Genomic DNA, 14,589 nt, shown 5'->3' with positions numbered 1-14,589 from the left:
GTTGCAAAACTACAAATCCCAGCATGCCCAGACAGCAAACTGCTATTTAGGTATGCTGGGAGTTATAGTTTTGCAAGATCTAGAGGGCAGTATAGAGATCACTGTGCAGTGGTCTCTAAACTTTAGACCTCCAGCTATTGCAAAACTGCAAATCCCAGCATGCCAAAAAAGCTGTCTGGGCATGCTGGGAGTTGTAGTTTTGCAACATCTGGAGGGCTACAGTGTAGAGACCACTGTATAGTGGTCTCAGACTGTAGCCCTCTAGATGTTGCTAGGCAACTTACCGGCTTCCGTGAGATCCAGGGAGCCAGCCGCACGACATGCCGCCCGCGCCGATCACCGCAGCCGACCGCATCCCGCAGCCTCCACCGATGGGTAAGTGGATCTTCGGCGCCCGGTCCCCTTCAGTTCCCTGTTCTGCCCGGCCTATTGTGGGTGGGCAGAACGGGGAAAACAAAAGTTAACCCCGCTGCCCCCGATCTGCTATTGGTCGTCGCTTTTGACGACCAATAGCAGGGATAAGAGGGGTGGCACCCCTGCCACCTCACTCCTATCCCTTCAGGGGGATCGTAGGTGTCATGGACAACCGCGATCCCCCTTATATTCCGGGTCACCATAGACCCGTATGACCCGGAATCGGCGCAAATCTCAAGTGTGAATTCACTTGCGATTTGCGCCGATCGCCGACATGGGGGGGGGTCTGATGACCCCCCTGGGCATTTGCGCGGGGTGCCTGCTGATCGATATCAGCAGTCACCCCGGTCCGGCCCCCGCCCAGTGGGGACAGAAATTCCCAGGGGCGTAAAGGTACGCCCTGGGTCCTTAAGACCCAGGTACAGAAGGCGTATCCATACGCCCTGGGTCCTGTACGGGTTAAAGTCTATTGTAGCAGAATCTGACATAGACCTGAACTTTTCCAGATTCTGAAATAGATTGGAAGTTACTGGCTTTTTGAGAGGCCTTTAGAGCGGACAATTAACCTCTCAAGAGCCAGACGGTCAGCTGAAGGTTGCGGGCATCTGGACGGATTATCCGCCCCTGACTGAGCAGATCCTAGAGTTCCGGAAGAACCCATGGGTCTGTTAATGACATAGTTTGCTAAACTAAACTGTGTGAAAGAAAAAAACTGATTTTTCCACAGCAAACAATCACAGCTCAGCTTTCACTTTATCAGAGCTCATTAGCTGAGCTGTGATTGGTCGCTGTGGGAAAATCTCTCCACTTCTTCTCTCACACAGTTTGATAAATCTGGGCCACAGTCCTTAGACAGGAGAACCAGAATCTCCGTGGCCAGAAAGGGGCAATCAAAACAACTGTCGCTCTATCCTCGATTTTGTTGATGACCCTGTGGATGAGCGCTAGGGGAGGAAAAACATAGGCTAAGTCCCAATCCCATTTCTGGGACAGTGTGTCCACCACCAGGGGTCTGTCTGTTGGGGAGAGGGAGAACAATTTGCTGACCTGTATGTTCTGTCTGGTAGCAAACAGATTCACCTGCAGTATTCCCCATAAGGCCGATATCTTATGGAATATTTCCGGATTCAGCAGCCACTTGCCCTGATGAATCAAGTGACGACTCAGGAAGTGTGTGATGTGTACTGTAGACATTGATCTTGAGTCTTTAGTCTCTGCGAAGGTAAGGACCTAGAATGATAAATTCATTAGGGAAGAACTCATGGTTCCTTGCCTATTAATGATGGACACAGTGGTGGAATTATAAAAATGAAAAAAAATTACATTTGAACCTTGAATACAAGGACTAGGTGACTCGAGAGCTCCTTACATCGCTAATAACCCTTGTAATTTGAAGATTTATCAGATAATTCAAATTCACTAAGTGGGCTCCCCGCCCACAGGGGCTAGCATCTGTAGTAATAATGACAGGGTTTTGAAGCTGCCAATCTACACCTCAAGACAAGTTTTCCTCAATTAACCACCAATCTAGAGAGGCGAGAACAGTGGAAGATAATACAATATGCCTGTCCAAACCTGATTGAGAACCATCGTAAACCCTCAGAAGTTCTAACTAAGTTACTGGAGTGGAGTTGAGCCCAGAGAACTGTAGGGACGGCTGAGGTAAAGAGACCTAAAACTGACATCCCTTTCCTGATGGAAATACGAGGAGATCTGATATCTCTAACTGAGGAGATGATCTTCTCTATTTTAAGTATGGGAAGAAAGGCTTTCTGGGTGCTTTTTTTTTTTTTTTTTTTTTTTTTAAATTAACTGGTGCCAGAAAGTTAAACAGATTTGTAGATCACTTCTATTAAAAAATATTAATCCTCCAGTACTTTTTAGGGGCTGTATACTAAAGAGAAATAAAAAAAAGAAATGCATTTCCTCTGATGTCATGACCACAGTGCACTCTGCTGACCTCTGCTGTCCATTTTAGGAACTGTCCAGAGTAGGGGAAAATCCCCATAGCAAACATATGCTGCTCTGGACAGTTCCTAAAATGGACAGCAGAGGTCAACAGAGAGCACTGTGGTCATGACATCAGAGGAAATGCATTTCTTTTTTGGATTTCTCTTCTAAAAAGTACTGGAAGGATTACGGTAAGTTTTTTTTAATAGAAGTGATTTACAAATCTGTTTAACTTTCTGGAACCAGTTAATTAAAAAAAAAGTTTTCCACGGGAGTACCCCTTTAATAGTTTGTATAGAGGACAAAATTTGCTCCCTTGGGGCATTATTTTGCAAATCCGTGGACAGCTTATCTATCCACAACAGCAAAGTTCTAGCGACCGAGGTACTTGCTACCATAGGTTTTAAAAGTAGCTCCCACAGCCTCCCAAGCTCTCAAGAAAACTTTCTGCCTTCTTATCTATAAGCTCATTCAAGGCTCCTAAATCCTCAAACAGTAAGGACCCTTTCCTAGAGACTTTAGCTATAGCCAAGTCAATCTTTCTAGTGGTACTGTTGTGACAAGTTAGAAAGACTTAAGCTGTGAAGAAGCTACTACAGTGGTCCATGAGGCCCCTACCATACCTTAGCATGCCTCCAATTTCATACAAAAAATTTTATGTAGGAATTTAACAGAAAAAGAAATGTAGCAATTTCGCTGGACGTCTTAAATCATAGCTATAATTTCATGTGACTTTTCAGGATAAGCTGAAGCACTATTCCTGGTATATAATTTGTATATGGTATTATTCAGTAGATTTCTGCTCTGTAGGCTTCAGCTATAATTTGTAGTTCTCCCAGAGCTCCCTCCTCCCCTTCCATAGACTTGTATTGCTTGTCTTGCAGACACAGGACAGAACTGAGCTGATTTTCAGAGATGAATAGAGCAGCAGGAGAGGTAAAAAGTTTGATAACAATGGAAACATTTTTTGTGTAACATGATTTATATTATAAAGTCTCTTACATTGGCTAGTTCTATTGATCTATGCAATGTTTGTCCAAATGACAGGTAGTCATCTCTAGTCTCCATACATAAGGAGTCCTAAAGAGCCTGTATGGCAGTATACACACAGTAGGCTGTACAACTTTGTACTAAAAGGAGCCATACAACTTCTGTTTAGTGCCCCCACCCCCGGGTGCATAAACCCTATGTAAGATGTTAAGAAGAAAAGTAAACATGTAATCATTATACCTAAATGTCTGTGTAATAAAAGATTATAATATCTTTTCACAGAAACCATTCCTTATAAGTAAACATTTGAAAAAGCAAACTGGAGAAATCCTTCCCCATACCAAGAAGTCAGTTTGGATTATCCCTTACATGACTAACATTTACACTCCCGGATGTATATCAGAACAGCGCAATTCTAAGGTGATGTGCAGCTTTACATTTTACCTTTAAAAACGGAAGGCAAGGGTAGAAAAACAAACGCATAGAACATATTCGGAGAATCCTTGTGAGGAATCAACTCATTAGCAAAAGATGCAAGTGGAACGTATAGACCAAAAGATATGGGAAAGGAGTGAAGGGGGGGGAGGGTAGTGAAAAAAAAAAAACACAGCGGTATTAAGCTGTGTTAATTCTTCTCGGCTGATAATCTTCTTATGGATCAAGAAAACATATGTACAAAGCTCCTGCATAATGCACTGCTTTATAAATAGACACTAAACACAATTACCGGTAGCTCCTTCCAGAAACGTATAAGGTTTGGAAAAATTGCCCCAAAAATAAAGTTGCCGTAAGAAAAATATTTGAAAACAGCCAATAAAATTGTTAAGAAAAAAAAAAGAATGTTTTAGATCACTAAAAGGCACAGCAAAAGTTACAAAATGAGACAGATGCCCCAAAGCACAGCCAAAAAAAGGAGTCTACCCACAATGATAAATTCCACCTTATAATCTTTATTCTGTGGGTCTGTGCAATTAAAACATGCTTGTCTATGATTGTACAACCTTTATAAACAATCAAACATTTTTGATAAAATTTGTATGTTAAAAATTGTCCTACTCTCACCCATATAACTTTTTCGTATATAGGGCTGTATGAGGGCTCATTTTTGGCATTGTGATTTGTAGTTGATATAGACAGCACTTTCGTTTTGATGCAACTTTTTGATTGCGTTTTACTTTTACTTTTTTCCTGACTTGGCCAAATCCTGCACATTGGAGGCTGTTCTGAGACATCTGTCAGCCAATTGCGCTCATTGAACCCTCCTGATTGCATTGTGGTGGTCCAAATGAGCCGACTCAAACCAACCAGCACCTCCATTTTCACTATAGATACAGTGATTAGCATTGATCATGGTATCTATAGGATTAATGACGGCCATCAGTATGATCGCTGATGTCCGCCATTAGCAGCGAAGTCCTGTCATTGCAGCCGCAAAGTGCTGTGTGTGAAGTACATCCCAGGGCACCATGACATACATTTACGTCATAGGTCTTCTAGGTGAAAGTGGTATTTCAGCATTTGGAAAAAATTTATGTTGCTAGGGTTATGAAAATTTTAAGGGAAGAAAAAGAAAAGAAAAAAAAAGGCCATAAGTATCTACACCCAGTCCCGCAGTTAGCGTGCAGTTCTTTCTGGTCCCCCAATCTTCTTCTTGCTTCCAAAACAAGAGCTCGGTGCAAGCCCAGCCCCCTCAGCTAATCACTGACAGAGACTGGACACAGCTGCCGCCAATGACTGCAGGACCTGCCCGTTCAGACAGTCTCTGGTAGTGACAGGACAACCAGCTACAGCCAATTGGCTGAGTGGGCAGGTCCTGTACAAAAGGCCAGAAGGAGCCAAACAGGAAATGCAGGGACCAGCATGGGAATGGGAGTAGGTAAGTATGCCTTTTTATTTTCTATTTTTTGGGGAAATTTATTTCAAACACTGAATAAAGAATGCTACTAAATTCTTCAGTTTCCAGTGCTCTATTATCACAGAAAGTAAATTTCACAAGAGCAAATGAGGAAATCTAATGCTATTTAAACGTGACTGGACATGAAGTTATAAGATAGGCACAGAGGTGTTCCTGCATTACACTTGTGTAAAGTTGGCATCGGGACACAGTAACTTCAGTCATATGACACGAAGTTCGCAGTGTGGCACTGCAACTTTACATGTAATGTTTGTTGGACATAGTGTGACTGCAAGGCAAAAATAAAAAAAATTTGTACCCAAGTTGAACACAACTTTGCCACAAAAAGAAGGTTGCAGCAGCACTCTGTCAAAAAATTTAGATCCTAAGCACACTCTGATCAAAACATGTCCCCCCATCCTCCACGCGGATGTGGCCTAACTTCGCATGGGTCCCTAACACGCTTATTCTACTCACCTCTGCTGGGCAAAACACACACACTAAGATACATATTTTATTCTTTGATAAAACAAACTGCAGGAAAGACCATTTTTAAGCAACATTTTTGCACATTTTAAGTGCAATGGTGTATGTTAAATTTGAGTGCATCTGTAGGGTTGACTGCATATTTATTATTATTATTATTATTATTATTATTATTATTATTATTATTATTATTATTATTATTATTATTATTATTATTATTATTATTATGTAGCTAGCACTCCAATATATAAAGTTCAGCCAGTATAACCTTTTTCTAGTTCCTTTCTATCTACAAATGACAGAAATCCTCTCTTATTTGGGTCATGTGATTTTATGGTGACCCCCTTGGAAAGTACATGTGCTTCTAATGGGGGTCAACATCTCCGCTACTAGAACCTCCTGTATCTCTTGTAACCTCCTCCTGAAACTGAATGGACCGTTAAACACAAGTTCTCCACAAAGGGCAAATAGACATTTCCATCAGTTACTATTTATACAATTCCTGTCACACATATATAATGGAAGAGATGACCATTTCGCCCCACTGACTGTATACTTTATTTTAATATTAGACTAGCTGAGAACCTGGCGCTGCCCGATTTTCCTACCTAATCCTTGTGGAGGAGGAAAAGTAACAAAGAAGGAAGCTTTTGTCCTCATATCAGACCCCACGTCCCGTCCCCAGGTGGGGCTGAGCTGTGATGAAAATATTGTAAGCTGAAAATAAAAGGGCTGTGACTTAAATGGTGGGCATGGTTAAGAGATGGAGCATGGAATGCAGGGAGGGTGTGGCCTGCCAGCCGGACTGACACATTCACCAGGAGATGCAGAGCGGAGCTTGTAGAGTAAGGCGCCAGAAGTCCTATATACTTGCATGGGACTTGAAACAAAAACCCCATCATTAACAAATGGGGGTAGGTTAGAGTTAATTTAACTATTATATACTTTTAGTGGACATATAAGTAACACGTGACCAAGTATTATCAAAATATCTCCAGCCGTACGGAAGTTATGCTGGAACATACATTTCCCAAAGATTTGCATTGGACTTTAAACAAGAACCCTGAACCTCGCAATTGGGGGTGGGTAAGGGTTAAATTACCTATCCTATGTTTGCTGTTGACATATAAGTAACATGTGCGCCAAGTTTCATGTTAATATCGTCAGCTTTGGAAGTGATGCTGGAACATACACACATTTATTGAGATATATATATTATAAACTATAGAGGTAACATTGATTACAGTGTCCTCCCAGCAAGACTGGCTCCGACTGCTCATATGATGCTGTGCTGAGGTATCATGGGATTAATATCAAAGCACAGAGAGAGGGAAAGCTGGATGAAATGTAAAAGTCTGAAGTTTTTTGAAAACCCCGAAGATTGTCAGAAGAAACCACATTAATACTGATCCATTCACCGTCACAAAATAGAGGTTGTTATTCCTTTTATTACAAATTTAGAACTTTAAAAAGGTATTTCTTAGAAACATCATTTCCTCTTACTGTAAGCATAGCTATATTAAGGCTGGGTGGTAGAGATGAGCGAACTTACAGTAAATTTGATTCGTCATGAGCTTCTCGGCTCGGCAGTTGATGACTTTTCCTGCATAAATGAGTTCAGCTTTCAGGTGCTCCCGTGGGCTGGAAAAGGTGTTTACAGTCCTAGGAGACTCTCTCCTAGTACTGTATCCACCTTTTCCAGCCCACCGGAGCACCTGAAAGCTGAACTAATTTATGCAGGAAAAGTCATCAACTGCCGAGCCGAGAAGTTCATGACGAATCGAATTTACTGTAAGTTTGCTCATCTCTACTGGGTGGTATACCGCTTCATACTGAAATTTTTGTGCTGCACGATATGAATTTTAACCCATACCGCAATACCGGTTTGGCCCCTCCCCCTCGGGAATGAATGAATGAATCAGCCCAGCGATGCGCTGTCCCCACATCGGGGAACTAATCCTATGTGACCCGCGAGTGCTGTTCTGCCCCCCCTCCCCCAATTTATTAGCCCAGCGCTGTCCCCATCAGGGTACTACTCACATGTCACCCGAATGCGCTGTCCTCCTCGGCCTGTTTGTTGCGGCCGCAGGCGCTGAAACTCTATACCAGTGATCTCCAACCTGCGGCCCTCCAGATGTTGCAAAACTACAACTCCCTGCATGCTGGGAGTTGTAGTTTTGCAACATCAGGAGGTCTGCAGGTTGAAGACCACTGCTCTATACTATACTCTATATAGGATACCCCCTATGCCCGGGCTGCAAAAAACAAACTTTAACTCACCTCCCGTTGGTCCGGTACTGGCCTCACTTGTTTCCTGGGGACGGAACGTCGGACAGCCGTCAGCCTATCACCGGCCGCAGCGATGTTCCGCCTCGGCCGGTAATAGGCTGAGCCCACGGACATGTAAGAAGCCGGCTTCTTACATGACAGTGGGCTCAGCCTATCACCGGCTGAGGCGGAACATTGCTGCGGTCGGTGATAGGCTGACAGCTTACAGATGTTCCGTCCCCAGCGTAAAGCCGACGTAGGTACGTTAAAGTTTATTTTGTTTACCTTTTGCAGCCCGGGCATAGGGATACCGCACAGTATAGAGTGTCAGCACCGGCGGCCGCAACAAACAGGAGGGAGGAGGGCAGCGCTTGCGGGTGATATGTGAGTATTTACCCCGATGGGGATGTGGGCTGATAATTAATATGGGGGGGGGGGTTAGGAAATACCGTTATATACTGTGGAACCGCCAAAAGTTTAAAAAATACGGTGACACACACATTTGGTCATACCGCCCAGCCCTAAGCTATCTTCTATGCCTTGTTAGCTCATTTATTATTTATGTAACATATTGGGGTTTATGAAACCATTTTTACGTGTGAACAATAGAGATGGCTTTTGAGCTGCATGTATTGCTCCAGCGTACACTAAGAAATTACATTTGCTGTCACCCATTATTCATCCATAAAAGACAGGCACTCAAACCTAAATCTACCTGAAATAAAAAGGTCACCATTACTGGAGACAGCAGTTCAAATGAAAGAGAAGTGTAGCTTGGGGGATGCGTAAAGCAAGGAGACAGCATTCAACAGATCTGCCAGCGCTTTGTTCAGCTATGTGTCACAGATTTTTCTTATCAGTTAAAGGGAAAAAAAAATTAAAATTAAAAAAAACGTAAATAATATTTTCTACTTCCATTTCAGCATCTGTTCCTTAGCAACACAATTGCACAAGATTGGCAGCAGTAACATATGACTATGGTATGCATCCGCACAATACAGAAAAAACAACTAAAAACCTTATTAGCACTCCTGTTCAGTAGCTACGAATGTAGGAGAATTCCCATCTGAAAAACGTACTATGTAAATCCTGAAGAACAAATTACTGAACACAGACATATGTGTCACTTTCCCCCCTAGGGACTCTCACTATGCTGCAGAGGATGGCATTCACCTGTTGGCTTTCGGAAAAGAGTAAAAAAAAAAAAAAATAACAAAAGGCCAAGCAAGTGTTCTTGCTAACACAGGAAAGGTCAACTAAAAGGGAGGAGGGAAAAACAACAAAATAAGCTACACAGCAAATAAATGCAGTTGATTCAGTTGTGCTTGAATGCCACAATAGCTTTTAAAAACATTATTTAATTCTTACTTTGTAATTATTATGGTGCACAGTTAATTTCTTCATAGGTCTTTATTAATGATTTTACTCAGTTTCTCTACTACATTCTCTATAATTCTCCCCTGCAGACTGCCTTGTATCTATACTCCTCTCTCTTTACAGTCTGAGTGAGCTGTCCTTAAATGTTTCTCTCCCCTTTCTCTGAGCTACTATGTAACCCTACCCCCCTCCCTGATAGATTTATCAGCCACATGGTGGGAAATGTTTAATGAAGACTATATAGAAAGTTGCTTAATTTTACATTCATTCATTTAGGAAATAAAAAAAATCATCAATAAATTATATATATATCAAAATATTGGTGGTAGATGTCACTGTGTACACAGCAACTCCCCAATAATAACAGTTGTAGATGACACTGTGTATAGGAAAACCTGAAACTTTGGGAATATAACAGGAAGAAGCTGTGTACACAGCGACATCTACTGCTGCCAATTTTGGAATCTTGGGCCCTGGTATTCCTTAGCGCCTGGCCAGGTTCCAGAAGTTATGGAAAACTTACTTTAGTCTGCCACAAATCATATTCACAATAGAGTTATGGAAGAAATCTTGATGCCTATACACCAATCGTCTTAAAGGGTATGGTCACAGCATCTGCTGACATTGCAGATTTGCTGCCGGCGGGAAATCCAGACACACAGTTACAGGGCCCTTGCTCTGCCGTCGTTCTGTGGCTGCCAGCAACGCACCCACAGCGTCAAATACATTGCGATTGCGCTGTGTGGGACACTGGCCTAAGGGGGAATTGAAGATCCCCACTAGATAGTAGCAAATACATAACAAAGCTCTGAAGACGGCAGCTGCTTAACATCACATCAAGGGAAGATAATCAGGATTTTAAAAAGCAAAAATGCACCAGAACTTTGGCCCCAATTATACCAAAAACCTGATTTATTATTTTATACAGCAATTACGCCTCTCGAGAGACATTGAAAAGTGTCTAGAAAAGAAGCTGTGGATAAGTGGAGTCATTAAACGTACCAGATTTATTAATACTGCGCGCCATTCCTTTGGAACAGAATATTAAAAAAGTAAAAGAGAAACCAAGAAGGAGGTGGTATAAGGTAAAGAGGCTACATATCTAGCATCACGTGACAATCACACAGCACGGCCACTGTGATAAATGTAGCACATCTGTCTTCTCCAGGTTTCAGATGGTATTAATACATCTCCACCACTATGTCTAAATTTACTGCTAAATGCCAGACTGCAAATTATACTTAAAGGGGTACTCCCCTGGAAAACATTTTTTTTTTTTTTTTTTAAATCAACTGGTGCCAGAAAGTTAAACAGATTTGTAAATTTCTTCTATTTAAAAATCTTAATCCTTTCAGTACTCATCAGCTGCTGTATACTACAGAGGAAGTTTAGTTGTTTTGACCACAGTGCTCACTGTTGACACCTCTGTCCATTTTAGGAACTGTCCGGAGAAGGAGAGGTTTGCTATGACGATTTGCTTCTACTCCGAACAGTTCCTAAAATGGACAGAGGTGTCAGCAGAGAGCACTGTGGTCAGACAGAAAGGAAATTCAAAAAGAAAATAACTTCCTCTGGAACATACAGCAGCTGATAAGTAGGTTAAGATTTTTGAATAGAAGTCATTTACAAATCTGTTTAACTTTCTGGCATCAATTTATAAAAAAAATAATAATAATAATAATAATAATAATAATAATAATAATAATGTTTTCCACGGGAGTACCCCTTTAACACAGTGCATATAGAGACAGTGTTTTGTACTCCTTAGGCTAGGTTCACACTGCGAAACTTCCAGAGGGAAAAATCCCGGAAGGAGATTTGGAATGCGACCAGCACTGACTAAATTAGTCCGGGCTAGGACCGTGTATACACTGCCATCGCCTTAGACGGCAATCTATTCCAGGAGGGTTCCGCCATAAGAATGACCGAGAGCATTCTTTTAGCGGCGGACATTCCACAATGTTCATTGTGCATTGGAATCCCGTAGACAGCAATGGGATACTGTTGCACTGTCATTTCTGACGACACACAAAAGGGAGTTTAAAAAAATAAAATAAAAAATAAAACACCTTCAGATTAAACAAATTTCCCAATTTCATTAGAAAAATACATTGAAAATTCCAAACATAGAAGCTGTAACTAGTTGAGTGATACAATAGAAAAAAAAAAAGAAAAACTTATGGGGCAGGAGTACAAGCGGTCTCCCATTAGAAAACACCAGCATTTATTCTCTTTGAAAAAGTAGAGTACAGCGCTCGGCTGTTCCTGCAGATGTCAAAGTAATGTATTGGTGACGCACATAGGCGTCTCGCTGCTCCATTCTAACAGAAGACCGGGGTTCCTAGCAGTCAGACCCCTGTGAACAACTAGCTTCCCCTATCCCAGTGTTTCCCAACCAGGGTGCCTCCAGCTGTTGCAAAACTACAACTCCCAGCATGCCTGGACAGCCTTTGGCTGTCCAGGCATGCTGGGAGTTGTAGTTTTGCAACATCTGGAGGCACCCTGGTTGGGAAACACTGCCCTATCCTGTGACTTTGCTAGACAGCACAACCCCTTTAGTGTATGGTTCTTTTGCTATGTGTATAGGGACCCTACGGGGGAGATTCATCAAATCCAGCGTAGAGGAAGAGGGGTGCAGTTGCCCATAGCAACCAGAATGCTTCTTTCGTTTTTAACAAGGCCTTTGAAAAATCAAAGAAGCAATCTGATTGGTTGCTATGGGCAACTGGGTAACCTTTACTCTGCACAGGTATTGATAAATATCCCATTAAAGGGGTACTCCGTGAAAACCCTTTTTTTTTTTTTTTTTTTTTTTTTAAATCAACTGGTGCCAGAAAGTTAAACAGATTTGTAAATTACTTCTATTAAAAAAATCTTAATCCTTCCTGTACTTATTAGCTGCTGAATACTATTCTTTTCCGTTTGAAACACAGAGCTGTCTGCTGACATCACGAACACAGTGCTCTCTGCTGACATCTCTGTCCATTTTAGGAACTGTCCAGAGCAGCATATGTTTGCTATGGGGATTTCCTCCTACTCTGGACAGTTCTTAAAATGGACAGAGATGTCAGCAGAGAGCACCGTGCTCGTGATGTCAGCAGACAGCTCTGTGTTTCAAACGGAAAAGAATTTCCACTGTAGTATTCAGCAGCTAATAAGTACAGGAAGGATTAAGATTTTTAAATAGAAGTAATTTACAAGTCTGTTTAACTTTCTGGCACCAGTTGATTTAAAAAAAATAAAAAAAATAAAAGTTTTTCACCGGAGTATCCCTTTAAGTGTATATATGGCAAAAGAAGAATTCAGAATCTGAGAGACCAGAAGGGTTTCTCCAACCAAACTGCGCCTTCTCTTCAGCAACTTCCCATTGAAATCAACAGAGGGGGCTACACATTGACTTCAATGGGAGATAGTAAACTATGCAGAGAAGAATTGACATGTCACGTCTTTTCCATGCGGTTAAGGAGAACTCCGGTGGAAACACTTTTTTTTTTTTTTTTTTTTTTTTAAATGAACTGATGGCAGAAAGTTAAACAGATTTGTAAATTACTTGTATTAAAAAAAAAAAAAAATCTTAATCCTTCCAAAACTTATTAGCGGAAATTTTTTTCTTTTTGGATTTATTTTCTATCACGACCACAGTGCTCTCTGCTGACACCTCTGTCCATGTCAGGAACTGTCCAGAGCAGGAGAAAATCCCCATAGCAAACATATGCTGCTCTGGACAGTTCCTAAAATGAATGGACAGATGTGTCAGCATAGAGCACTGTGGTCGCGACAGAAAAGAAAGCCAAAAAGAAAAGAATTCCCTCTGTAGTATACAGCCGCTAATAAGTACTGAAAGGATTAAGATTTAATAGAAGTAACATACAAATCTGTTTAACTTTCTGGCACCAGTTGATTTAAACAAAAAATAAAACTTTTCCACCAGAGTACCCCTTTCAGTGCTAACCGAATGGAAAAGTAGTGGTGTCAATAAAAGCCAATGGGAACTTGGAGGGTGCCCCCCCCCCCCCCCCGGACCACCGCATTGCTCTGCACACAGGAGCGGATTATACCATTGTGCACACAGGAGCGGATTATACCATTGTGCACACACTTATAGTCCTTCCTTTATATTTCCAGATCCTTATGGATCTACGTCTGACTTTATGCTTCAAAATTTCAACAAAACTGTTCACAGTAAACTGTCGCTGTCACATGACCAAAGTTTGCAGCAGTTCGAACTCTATTCCGACACATACCGTGGCGTGCCCTGGGGTTTTGGTTTGCTTTACACCTGGATACACTATATGTGGGATAGGACAGTGTATTATTCTACTGGGTCACATAAACTGCATCCATTCTACTGTCTGAGCCACGGTATATGTTGGAATTCCTTCCTGATATTCTGACATGGGGTATACTCTGAGGCAGTGTTTACCAGGGCCTGCAACTAGTGCAAAACAACATCTTCCAGCATAAAGATTTGCAACAGCTGGAGGCACCCTGGTGGGAAAACATTGCTCTGAAGCAACGATCCCCAAGCTGTGGCTCTCCAGCTGTAACAAAACTACAACTCCCATCATGATCTGAGGTTGGAGGACAGTCCTCTCCTGTGGGGCCCCTCCAGGTGGGATACATGACAGGGTCTGTACACGTCACTGCTCGGTATTTAGCCCCTGACTGTATAGAATGGCGCAGCCCCCTCCTCCACCCCCGTTACCTTCTGGTTGCTGACAGAGGAGCCGGAGTACATGTAGTAGGCAATCCCCAGAACCCACAGGAAGGCGAAGCAAAGCAGAATGCGGGATTTCCTCCTCATTGTAGACGGAGCGGGGTCCCGAGGCGGCCACAGGCGGTGTACGCTGGCGCACGCTTCCTCTTCCGCCCACTGGAGCCGTGTGATCGCCGCCCGCAGCCTCAGCCCCTCTGCTTCTGGCACTGACTCCCTGACTGCAAGCAGGCCAGCGAGCAGGAAACAGCGAGCATCACCAGGTCAGGGGGCAAAGGTCGAGCTGCGCCTGCTCAGCCAATCACACATCACTGAGGGGGTTGCCGGTCGGGATGGGTGGGATCAGCGGCGTCGCCATGGTTACAGTACGCTGCTGCTCCAGAATGGATGGAGGTCTATGTGGCGCCTTCAGGTCACCATAGAAGAGTCCCAACAGCTGTCTCCAACATGAGACTTCCCGGCTGTGAGGGCCTGATGGGAATTGTAGTTTATTAAT

The 14,589-nt window shown here is 42.6% G+C and overlaps 1 protein-coding gene across 1 annotated transcript in view; it reads right to left on the bottom strand.

Moving 5' to 3' along the window:
- The window catches only part of GALNT2 (polypeptide N-acetylgalactosaminyltransferase 2), an 84,498-nt gene extending 70,118 nt beyond the window's left edge, over window positions 1-14,380 (bottom strand). The window contains exon 1 of the mRNA XM_056567007.1: window positions 14,085-14,380. Coding sequence (XP_056422982.1) covers window positions 14,085-14,183 — 99 coding nt within the window. The 5' untranslated portion in view covers window positions 14,184-14,380. The remainder of the gene's footprint in view (window positions 1-14,084) is intronic.
- Between the last annotated feature and the right edge of the window lie 209 nt (window positions 14,381-14,589).

Source organism: Hyla sarda, chromosome 3 (assembly GCF_029499605.1).
Source record: "Hyla sarda isolate aHylSar1 chromosome 3, aHylSar1.hap1, whole genome shotgun sequence".
In the NCBI taxonomy this organism is placed as follows: Eukaryota; Metazoa; Chordata; class Amphibia; order Anura; family Hylidae; genus Hyla; species Hyla sarda.
This window is presented reverse-complemented; position numbering and strand designations above follow the sequence as displayed.